Below are 12,346 nucleotides of genomic sequence, written 5' to 3'. Positions count from 1 at the left end.
TACATGCTAGATGTGACATGCTTTATCTCATAGCTCGCCTTTAACATACCAGCTATTATTCTGTCATTAGAGCTTATGCATTGAACACACAGCGCTGCAGCGTCTTTTTCCTAGAAGAAGACACACAACTCTTGTTTGTGAATTTAAATAGAACTATATCATCGCTGTTTCTCCTCCTCTTTACTTCTACTTTGTCCTTTTATCTTCTCTGCTGGATCCCATCACAAAGTCATAATGTCAGCTCTTACCTTTAAACATTTTCATCTGCTTTTTATGGTTTTTAATATGTGATGTATTTTATAGGAAATAGAGATGTCAAGGTGGATTTTTATTGCACTGTTGACCCCAGCACAATGAATCTGTGTTTGTGGTTGAGCACTGATAGAGGCTGCAGTTTGTTTGTGTGCGTGTGCGTGTGCGTGTGCGTGTGCGTGTGCGTGTGCGTGCGTGTGTGTGTGTGTGTGTGTGTGTGTGTGTGTGCGTGTGCGTGTGTAAACATATGTCCAGTGGGTTTTTTTGCACAGAACTACCAAGCAATAAGAAGGATTAAATAAAGTCGAACATTTGGATATATATCATCTACTGATGTTACATTGAAAGCACGGGGCAAATCATTTTAAAGAGCCTCTCATTTTTATAGATAGAACACCACCTTACTGATAATGTCGACCATTTGCTCTGGTAAATCTTATTATTAATATTTATTGCATCTGTTAGTTTTGTGTTTTGGGACACACTGGAGCTCATATCTGGTTACAGCGCTGTGGTCCAGGTCTGGAGCAGGACCCTGTTAATCAAACAGCTCTATACAGATTTTCAGTCAAAGCTGCTGAAACACCATGAAATAGGAATTCATGAAATATTTATTCACAACATAACCAGAAATGTGGTTCAATTTTACAGTCAATAATCTTAGTATTGGCTTACTGAGCCAAAACTGCCCTCTTTCTTCTTGTGTGTGTTTGTATGTGCGCATTCATCAGTCCCTCCAGGAAGTTGCGATTTCGCGATCGCAACTATCAACGCAAAGTCAACCAATCAGCAAGATTTTTTCGCGGCCCTGCAATTTTTTACAATCACCGCAACTTTCCCGCAAATTTGACCAATTACCTCAATCTCAGCCCCTGCACGTCATCGGTTTTGTCATCAGCTTGACTTCCCTGGAACATAAACATAAGTCCTCACTTGATCAGCACTTTTCAACAACAAAACACGCACAGAGAACAGGTGAAAAGAGGGGACAGCAGGCGGGACACGTGACGATGACAACGTTGTTATTTATAGATTGAGGGGCTCAGTGTTCGCTTGGTCTCTACCTGCTGCAGGTGTGCTTTATGAACCAGCTCTCCTCACCTACATGCATCTGTCTCATCTTCATTGATGATTTTTACCCCGGGTGTGCGTTAGTGACAAAGACACAACCAGGGGACGTCTGTTTACTATTTGATGTTTGACGTTGTTGCCGTGGTTACCGTAAAAGGCTCGGCATCTACAGCTTGATTTAATCCAGTTTGGTGAAACATCAGACACATTCAGTAAGTTTTGATCAACTCCTTGTCATCAAAGATGCAGATTAATTTCAGAGTGCTGTGAACTGACTGTGCATCAGTCGCTGCGAGGTGCATTCAGGGACCGTCGTAAATGTGCAATACAGACCTTTCATGGCATTTTTCTGTGAATCAGGAGAATCAAAATATAGTCAGTGGCCACATCAAGAATGCTTTCTAAAAACAACTGTAATTTAGCATATTTACTTGCCCCTGAGATGTTATTGGGGGAAAAAAGAAAAAAATAATAATCGCAACTTTCACCGCAATTTTTTCAAAAAGCTGTCGCAAATTCCGGCTTTTTGGGCCGCAACAATCACAAAGAAATCCCGCGAAATCCTGGAGGGACTGATTCATACATGCAGAGTTAACCTGTGAAGAGTCACATAGCTGTAAACAACATTTTGAAGTCATTAATTATTGACTTGTATAATGTTCAGTCCTCTTGTAGCCTAAAGTTGTACTGATGATGAAAACTGGATTTAATGTGAAAGATACATTGTTGCTCTAATTAGGATTAAACAATGGTTTAGTCCTTGAGTTCAGGACTCGGACTCAAGGCCTACTTGAGCCTTTATTTGAAGGACTCCTGCCTTGACTCAGAGTTGGGTTTTGCTAACTGCATTTTTTTGTTATTTATACCTTTTTAATAAAAGGCCTTGATAATTTGTCAGTTTCGAGTAGAGGCTTACTTGTGTGATCACCTGCATTAAAGATCACGTGCCGTCTTGTATCTGCCAGGATGCCTGAATTGGCGCCACACCAAAAATCCAGGGTTTTTGCTTTCAAATATTTCACACTAAATACAAGCCAGAGCATTTCAACGCATGCAATATTTTATATAACCATTTAATAGAAGCCAGGAACAAACTCTTACCCTATCAGTTATCTACCCAGGATCCACCAAGAAAAGTAGGTGACATGCTAAAGTTAGCCTACTTGAACCATTGATTACTTCATTGTTAGCAAGCTAATGGTAATGTTAGCACCACTGGGTCCAAGATGTTTGGTCATTAAAATTCTGATCAATAGCAGGTGCGCTATAGGTGTTTTTGAGTTTATTATTCAGCTACAGTGTTCCCATCGCAGCAGAATCAATGAGGGTGTCTCCTCATTATAAGAGCCACAGTGCACATTTACACACAACACACAGCGCTGTAACTTCATTGATAATTTAAATCTCCAGACACAAAGACAGGATCAGTCACAATCTAATGTTGATAATAAATAGAACGTGTTTTGTACACATCAAGAGGTCCCACACAGTCAGGTCAGGTTCAAACAGTGATCAGATTACAGTGAAACAGGGGGCCACCTCACAATAAATAATACAATGAGGACTCAGACTTGGATTGTTCATTGGTGAGTCAGACTTGACCACAGGACTCGAGACTCAACTCAGATGTGTGGTTTGGTGACACGACTACAACACCAAGACTAAATAATACACTCTACATTTCAAATCATGTATGGCATTGGACGACTGAGGCAATTAGTGACTTTTTCATTCACTCCTCTTATTTTTGATTTAACTGATCGTTATTTCACGTTTCCTAAGCAGCACTCACAACTAACAATTCTGTTCCAGCTACAATAGATTTAACAGACAGGTGTAAGTAAACTGTTGTACTCACTAAGAACACAGGAGAGGTCGTTTTGGTCCTCATTGATCATAAAGTCACTTGAAAGACTCATCAAGAAGAAGCTCCAGATGGTCTAGAGCTCATTAGACTCTTTTTACACAATACACGTTTTGAAACTGGTGCTTTAACCTCTTTCAAGTAGAGTCTATGATGGCTTTTACTGTCTTGTTTTGATGCACACAGAGCTTCAAGGCAAGGGTGTGTTCACTGATGTAACCTTTGTTTAGTTATTAATTTAAGATTTTCAAAAATGTTCTCAGCAGGAGAGAGGAAGCGACAAAAACATCTTAGTGGAACAAAAAATGGAAGAAAATTCTCTAAGGTTTGGTGTCCTGTTGTGCCACCTGTGCTTGCTGCACATAAAGTTTTTTGTGTGAGGATAGGCACATCCGGAGTTTCACTGGAAATGCTGGAACAACAAGCCTATTACAGGGTCATGAAACAGAGCCTCAGCCAGGAGTTGAAAAGTTTTTTACAGCGCACTGAGTGATGTATTTCTACCTCAGATCAAAGAAAACAGCCCAATTATTATCTATGATCCTGAGGACCAATTTGCAGAGAGTTGTAGGTATATGGGAGTAACACCATAAAGTATAAAAAACAACATTTTGTTCAGCTCATGTAATAAGGGCAGACAGAGTTTGTGTGTTTTTAATGAGAGAAGAAAATTGATGTCTTTCTCATACACATCTACCATCTAATCAATCCTCAAAAGCTCCTCAGTGGCCTGGTTTAAAAACCTGAGAGAGGCAGGAAAAAATGTCAGTCTTCTGAGTGTAATAAATGAGATCATTTTCATTCAACAGACAGCTCTCACTGATGTCTATAGTGTGAACAAGTCAATCTGAGCCACTCCCTTTAGGTAACAGATTCAAACAAGCACAAGCTAATTAGACAGGCTGGGTTTCTAATTGCTTCTTCTTACTGCAAACCCTTTTGAGTGTACATGAGACCTCGCAGATGAGACTTTCTCATCTGCAGCTAATAGAGAAGCCTTAGCTTAATATATGACTTAGTATAATGTGTTTGATGCGTCTTTTGATTAGAGATAATGGTAAGAGATACAAGTCCTTATAAAGCGCAAAAACAGAAAGAAATCAGAGATTAAAAAATGGAAGTTTGCATGCAACTACACATTTAGCATTCAATTACCATTAGCAACCTAGCTGTAAAATCAATTTCCAATTCGCCACCAAAGAGGAATGGCCAATAACCTTTTTATCCCTTCGAATCTAATTATCTGCATCAAATCTATTGCTCTACTCTATTTCAGATCTTTAAAGCTAGCACATGAGACTAGTTTTGAGTGTGTGTGTGTGTGTGTGTGTGTGTGTGTGTGTGTGTGTGTGTGTGTGTGTGTGTGTGTGTGTGTGTGTGTGTGTGTGTGTGTGTGTGTGTGTGACCATGTGCATACAAACTATATGTATTCCCATGGACAATATGGTTTGAGCATGATTGAATAGTATAAAGCCAAGTGGAATGGGGCTCAATGCGCAACTGAAAACACAATATCGAAGACACACACACACACACACACACACACACACACACACACACACACACACACACACACACAAACACACACAATATAAGGAGCCTAATCCCCTTTGTGAATCTGTCAGCCTTGTTGTTACAGCACAATAGGATTATTTGTGTGTGTTTATGTGGTGTGTGTGTGTGTGTGTGTGTGTGTGTGTGTGTGTGTGTGTGTGTGTGTGTGTGTGTGTGTGTGTGTGTGTGTGTGTGTGTGTGTGTGTTGGAGTGAAATGTGTACATGATGCTATGGGAAAGACAGAATGTAGGTTTGTGATTATGTGTGTGTGTGTGCATGCATGCATGTTTATGTGTGTGTGCGAATGTGTGAGAAGTAGTCGTACTATAAGAATGTTCCGACAGTTTGCCTTTTTTTTTACTCCAAAGCTATTTGTTCTCTATTCTTCTGCTAGGTGTGTGTAAGTCGGAGTGTGTGTTCATGCACAAGCATGTGCACGTTAGGCAGGTTGTGATTGGTTGAGTCTGTGGGTCTCATAAAGACAATGTCATGATGGAAATTAATGCAATACATCACAAACACGCACACGATCTAGCACGCAAACACACATGCCTGAACTCGCTGTAAAACACACCCATGCAAACACACACACTTTCACTTCCTGCCATGAGCCACTCCTGTAAATAAAACTGAAAATAGGAAAGCAGAGCAGATGAGGGGACGGCTGGGGAAATGGGGGGTACATTTTCAGAAATATAGCACATGAAATTTTAAAGAGAATTATGGTGACACAGTGGCACCTTTTTATAGGATCAAAGACGGATATGTCGAACCTTGTGGTCATGTGAAAAAAGAGGCGTCATGAATACTTGCAAACTCAGGGGGAAGGAGGCATACTGAACGAGATGGATGCAAACTGGCTCCAGGCTACGTGAACAAAGAAGTCGAAGCATTCAAGGAAATTCTCCTGACACAGCAAAACAAGGGCCAATCAGCTCCGAGCGAGACTCTATTCAGCTGGCAGTATATTTCTGTTCAAAATGGATGATGAGCTCTGGTAGCGAGGCATATTTGTGCACAGCAGGGGAACATGACCTCTGGGCATTTGAGGCCAATGATTTGCAATGGTGACCACAAATACTGCACAAGCTGAACTCTGGGAATAAATGAGCTGGTTGCCAGATACATTTTCTGCCAGTGCTTGTACTGGAAAAAAAAAAAGAAACATAACATAGCATAACATTTTGATAGTAGCAAATATCTAATGAGCATCATAAACCTGTTCCATTTAATTTTGATTTATTTGCCTAATTTCTTCCTGTAATATTATGAACTAATTTCATCATAGTCAGTTGTGATTTTGAATGGCTCATTGACTATATAGAATGATGGAAGACACAGATTTACCTCCTCCATCTGTATAATGGTGATGCCAAAATACCCCACACAATTGGCGTTGACATTTGGCACATTTGGAGCCTGGGTCTGTGCAGGCGGGATTTTCTCTGAATGCCATGATATTGACAACCCTTCCCACCCTTCAACCACGACTCAGTTTTGACTCCATGATAAAATGACAGAAATTATTTCGCCACGGGAGAACGATTTGTCAACTGAGGGGTCAATTTTATGACATTTTACCCCATTTATTGGAGCAAAAACTGAAACTAAAATAGTAAAACATATATTATTTTAACATGAATCAGCATGAAAGGAACTGACTCTAATGATCAATGCTATGTTGGAGAAAACTTCCTTGGAGCGTGTCTTGATTTGTGCGTGTCCCATATAACATAAAAGAGTAGTGGGAGATCCTAAAGTGTTGGCTTCACTTTTGAGGAGCTGTCATGGCATCCAACATTTTGCACAGTCTGTGGATTTGATGTGGTCTGTTTTAGCTGAGACCAAGCAACATACTTTGTTTGAATTCACTACATATTCTATGACAATGCATTACAGTGTGATGCAAAACATTTTATATTTACTGACATGTCCAAGCAACGTTATGAGGCAAGGTTAAAATTCAAATCAATGTAAAAGTTGATTGTGTCCTTTATTTTTCTCGTCATCAAAATAGCAACTGTGCTTCATAATATGTGTTTTTAGTTGTTGGACTACAAGGATGAGCAACTATGGCACAGAGGACAGTCTATCAGATATTCATGTTTCTTTCTGAAACTGTGTCTTTACAGAAATTGACAAAGAGAGTTGTGGTGACCCAGGCACTCCTCTGTATGGAATACGAGAAGGGGACAGCTTCTCAAATGGAGGAATCCTGAGGTTTGAGTGTCAGTTTGGCTTCGAGCTGATAGGGGAGAAAACAATCTCCTGCCAAGACAACAATCAGTGGTCTGCAAACATACCCATATGCATATGTAAGTACCAAAGTCCCCAATATATGATATTCATTTATACGGCATATTCCCTGCCGTGATGTTAACATTCAGCCTGACTTGTCGCCATGGTGACAGAGTTTATTATGGCCTGGAGCGGATGATGACCGATGATGCTGTTGAGATGAATATGTAACTGAAAATGTATCTCTCTGTGTCTCTTCCCTGCCCTCCTTTGAATTGAATTTCTGCCATCTCTCTGTTTTCATCCATCCATTTGTCATCTGTTTGTTCGTCTGCCTCTTCTTCTTTCTATACTTTTTTTTTTGCCCCATAGTCCCCTGCATGTCCAACTTCACAGCCCCCTCAGGAACTGTCCTCTCCCCAGACTACCCAGAAGGCTATGGGAACAACATGAACTGTGTCTGGCTCATCCAGTCCGATCCCGGCTCCAGAATCCACTTGGCCTTTAATGACTTTGACCTGGAGGCTCCCTATGACTCCCTAACCGTGAAAGACGGCGAGACAAATGATGCCAACGTCATCGGAAGGTTCACCGGAGCTGAGAGTCCCTCCCATTTGACATCTAACACTAACACACTGAGGCTGGAGTTCCAGGCTGATCACTCCATGTCAGGCAGAGGATTTAACATCACTTACAGCAGTATGCCTTTTATATTTTTCAATTTGTTTTGCCTTCATATGATAATACATACACTGTTTAAAGCTGTGGTATGGCAGTAGCTTGTTAAAAATAAACTGCACAGGACAAAGATCAGTTTGAAACATAAAAAGGAGGAAAAAAGAACATTTAGGGTCATGCTTATTTACTTTTGTGTTGTAAAATGCAGTTAATTGGGGCTAAGGCACTGTTTTGCTCTGAAGCTATAAAGCAGGACTTCTCATGTATATGCATATGAAATTCATGCATTCTTTCAGCCTGGCTTCTTCTAAACAGAAACAGTATCCATCCTATTTTTGGAAGCCGTCTGTGGCATATACTCAACTCATAATTCATGATACTCTTAGTTTCCATCACAAGAGTCACTTTGATAGAGCAGGCATGCATTACCTCCAAAATATTTGCTGTTAAGATGCAACATTTCACACCAAAGCTTTTTCTCCTGAAAGTTAAAGTTCAATCAAACTGGAGTCTTCAACGACACAAAGATCTGTTCTGGAAAAGACACATTATCAATCCAAAAGGGGTTATGTGACTGATGCAGCAGCTAAGAATAGAGGTGCAGGTTGCAGAACAAAGAGGATAAAAAGGCATAGAAGATATTAAAGGAATTCTTTTCACAAGTTCTTTCACTTTTTTGTTGTTTTACGCAGAGTTAGATGAGATGATTGATATCGCTTTCATCTAAGTGCGTCCAGTTCAGGCAGAGGACCAGGATGCATTTTAACCTCACTTAACATGAAGACTAGAAACAAGCTGAAAGTCTACGCCTAATTCTGTCAAAGTAAAACAATAAATCCTTCAGAGGCTCTCAAATTTCCTTTTTTAAACATCATACATTGTGTCTTTAACCTGTGTCGAAATAGAATTGGAGGGACTAGTGTTTTGAGATCAGGTACAGTCTCTGATGTTCTGTCTGCATTGTAAAGTTGTTTGCTGTGCAAACTTTTGTAATAGATCAAAACTCAGGTGACTCTTAGATGTATTGTCGGGTAGACAACAGGATACATGTACAGTAAATAAGACAGTGTTTGATTTGTTCGAGGGCATATATGGTCACATTTGATGATGATGGCATGGTTTGCTGTCTTTGAGCTAATTTGGGCTTTACACATCTCTATACCAGGAAAACAGAAAATAGAAACTGATACTGATCATTCCATCTGGCTCTGAGTCTGATGGCAAACAGACACATCTCCCAAAATCTTGAAGGGTTTGGTCACAGTTGGACTCAGTTTCTCAAACTCTTTTTTTTTTTTACTTTCTGGTCATTGCGTTTTTCAATTTTAAACCTCTTTATCACCTGATCAAACTGGATTGCTCCGTCTGGCGAAACATGGACATTTAAAGGTTGGACTTTACAGCCTTTTAATCTGATGAGCCAGACAGTATCCTGCAGCAGATATGCTTACATGAGTTTTATCAGAGGGTACATTGCTTTGATCCAGCCTAAGCAGGGCAAACATATAATAGCCTGAAAAATGAGCAAAGATATAGAAAAGCAGAGCAGAAAATATAGGAGACGGATTAAAAGGATAATTTATAGATGCTTTCCTGGCAGGGACTGAACACTCAAAGACGTCACATTGCAGCAATAGATCTATATGATTGGTTCTCCAAAATTTCATCAAAAGGAAGAGTGAAATGTAGCCTGTAAGTGCCCATTAAGTGTAGTTCTCATATAACTTAATAACTTTTCTCGTGTATGTGCCCGTCTATTTCTGATGCTTCAAGTCTCATCAAACCTGTGTCTCCTTGTAACGCTTTACCCCCTAGCTTTTGGCCACAACGAGTGCCCGGACCCTGGCATTCCCATCAATGCTCGCCGCTTCGGAGACAGCTTCCAGCTGGGCAGCTCCATCTCTGTGGTCTGTGAGGATGGATTCATTAAAACCCAGGGAACCGAGACAATCTCCTGTCAGTTAGAAAGAGGGAAAGTTATGTGGAGTGGGCCCATTCCTAAATGTGAAGGTAAATAATGCTGATTAAATTATCAACTTGGGAACAATATGTCATCCTAGATATCATCTTTGCTACAGTGTAAAGACCCAGGAGGTGGAAATTATCTGCTGCCAGTCCATTGGAGGGAAACATACTGTATATACGGAGGTGGCCACTATTTATATACTGCTGCTATAGCCAGCCACAGCCTACACCTATGGGGTGAATGTAGTAGCACTTGAAGGATATAAAGGCTTTCAAGTTACCTTTTCATGACAAAAGATCTTTGACCAGGATTTTTTAAGTTAGACATGTTGATCAGTCTTGTGTTAGCTGTGACTTCTTCCCTGAGAAGCCAGATAAAGTCATAACACTTGTCTCCCATGACTGCACTTGTTTAAAACAGTTCATTAAATCCATTTAAAGCATTATCATCTGTGTACAGTCACGCTAATTATCCACCCATTTGGAAATTAAATCCTTTGTTTTTAAGCCCAAAGTCTTCTGAACAGCTCATGCAAAAGAAGAAGAGAGAAACACTGAACTTGACCTGTTAATCTCAGATGAAACAAAACATTTAATGCTGTATAAGAGCTTTAGATGTATCTCCTAACAACAGCAGTTGTAATTAACTTCAGATATTTCTGACACGGCTGCTATTGTTAGAACTGTTGACAGTACAAAGAAAGGCCATGCTAATTTTGCTTGAGGTAATTTAATATCCCCAGATCCTTTGTAGCTAATGTTTGTCTATATCTACTTCAAAATCAACTTTCTTGAATTGAGCAGGTACGGGCCAAAACAAATTGAGTTCAGACCCTAAGTTTAACTTCAGACAGGCTTTGGTTTAAAAGAGACCGGAACAGAAGAGCTTCCGGCTCATTTAACTTTGTGATAACAGACAACATTCTGCTCAAAACCCCCCTTTTTTTGGACGATGATGATTGAGAATGTGATGGATAATTGCATTTCCTTTTTTTGGATTGCTTTTCTGCAGTGCCATCCTTCCAGAGTTATTTCATGCTTTCTTTTTGCACTAGAAAAACTATCCATTTGTATTTTTGATGGAAATGTTATGAAAGAGTTCCAATGATTAATCTTTGTGTTGGTCAGACTCTGTGTCTGACCTGGTTAGTACATACAGTTATTATTAGCTTTCTGAAGACTTTTCTGTACAGTTTAACTACCCACCAAGGAGGTATAGAAATAAAATATTTCCACTATTCATTGGGGATAATGTTACCTTTTAATGTTGCCCATATTACTACTTTATGAATACTTAATTCTACCTCATTTCACCCCTTGTTTTGTTTTATGGACATTTTTAGCTATTAAGCTATTTTTAATACACGAGCTACTATCATCCAAAGTATTTTTAGCAGAAGTAAACATCTGTTTCCATTCAAAACTCTCTAATTAAACCACTGCATACAAATTCCTTGGTTACATAAGGCAGTCAACTAAAGTTAAAAAGTACAATGTGTTTAAAGAACAAACTGGAGCTTTTTCCTTCAGGAGCGGGTGGAGACCAAAGTGGAGCTAAAATTCAAAAATGTTGTCTTAGCTAGTGAAAAGCAAAACTCAAACTGCTTCACTGCTAAATGTGAATGTGTACACCAGATTACTCGTACACTCCCAAATACTGTCATTGTTGTGTCAACAATGTGTTGCCCTCACTGAAGTTGTCAAAATTCCAATAAATAACCTAAATCGAAATACAATGACGCAACGGAATAATTCATCATAAATGTTAACTTATAGTGTACTGTTGTTGAATTTTAAAATCTGAGCCTTATCTGAATTACGTCTCTTCATGCAGTTTGCTGTCACAGGAAATCAGCTTTCAGAGAAGAATATTGGTGGAACAAAATATGTACAGTAGTTGCCTTCAAGGAATCTGCCTATTCACAAGCCTAAGCTACAATTTTGGATTCAGACTAGACTTGCATGGTGTAGATACAAATCATCTCTCATCTTCCCATTCCCTTTTTACCTCTTCACTCTCCCTGCTCTTTTTGTCCCTCTCTCCACTCTAGCTCCATGTGGGGGCCACTATTCAGCCCCAAACGGGGTAATTTTGTCTCCTGGGTGGCCTGGCTACTACAAAGACTCCCTAAGCTGTGAGTGGGTGATTGAATCAGAACCTGGGCGCTCCATCAAAATCACATTTGACAGGTGGGTGGCATAAATCTTTGATTCTGCACGCTATAAAAACTCTCAGAGCCCTGAACAGAGAAGACTGTGCAGATGTATCAGAGTTTCCATCAGTTTCTACCGACAACAAGAAATGTACACATCTGTAAGTTTATTGGGAGTCATCAAAGATAAAGCTTTAATTTCATTATCAGAGAGGCTGGCTAACAAATGCATTAATGTTATTTACTCTCTGAGCTGAAACTGGTATAAGACGTAAGACTTCAAAGCATCCTCTACAATTATTTTTCATTACTTTGAGTTTCTGTTTTATGTTTATTACACAATGAAGTGCATTCAGCAAAATTGGCCCAACAACCAGTAGAGGGATCGACAGCGTGGACCTTAGCCTGTCTGTTTGCAGAATTAATGACACCAACTTTAAAAAAAATGTTTGATTCTAACAGCTCTTATAGTCTCATATTAAGAGTCATGACCTGCACAGTTAAAAATGTAGAAGCTTGTAGGGACAAATTGGCCCATAACAATATTTATCTTTATGTTGACTTGAAAAG

At 39.6% G+C, this 12,346-nt stretch overlaps 1 protein-coding gene across 1 annotated transcript in view; it reads left to right on the top strand.

Annotated features, from left to right (window-relative positions):
* Positions 1-12,346, top strand: part of LOC117828050 (CUB and sushi domain-containing protein 3-like) — a 293,307-nt gene that overhangs the window by 205,625 nt on the left and 75,336 nt on the right. The window contains exons 13-16 of the mRNA XM_034705024.1: positions 6,875-7,057; positions 7,353-7,679; positions 9,474-9,668; positions 11,675-11,813. Coding sequence (XP_034560915.1) covers positions 6,875-7,057; positions 7,353-7,679; positions 9,474-9,668; positions 11,675-11,813 — 844 coding nt within the window. The remainder of the gene's footprint in view (positions 1-6,874; positions 7,058-7,352; positions 7,680-9,473; positions 9,669-11,674; positions 11,814-12,346) is intronic.

This window comes from Notolabrus celidotus, chromosome 16, assembly GCF_009762535.1.
Source record: "Notolabrus celidotus isolate fNotCel1 chromosome 16, fNotCel1.pri, whole genome shotgun sequence".
In the NCBI taxonomy this organism is placed as follows: domain Eukaryota; kingdom Metazoa; phylum Chordata; class Actinopteri; order Labriformes; family Labridae; genus Notolabrus; species Notolabrus celidotus.
This window is presented reverse-complemented; position numbering and strand designations above follow the sequence as displayed.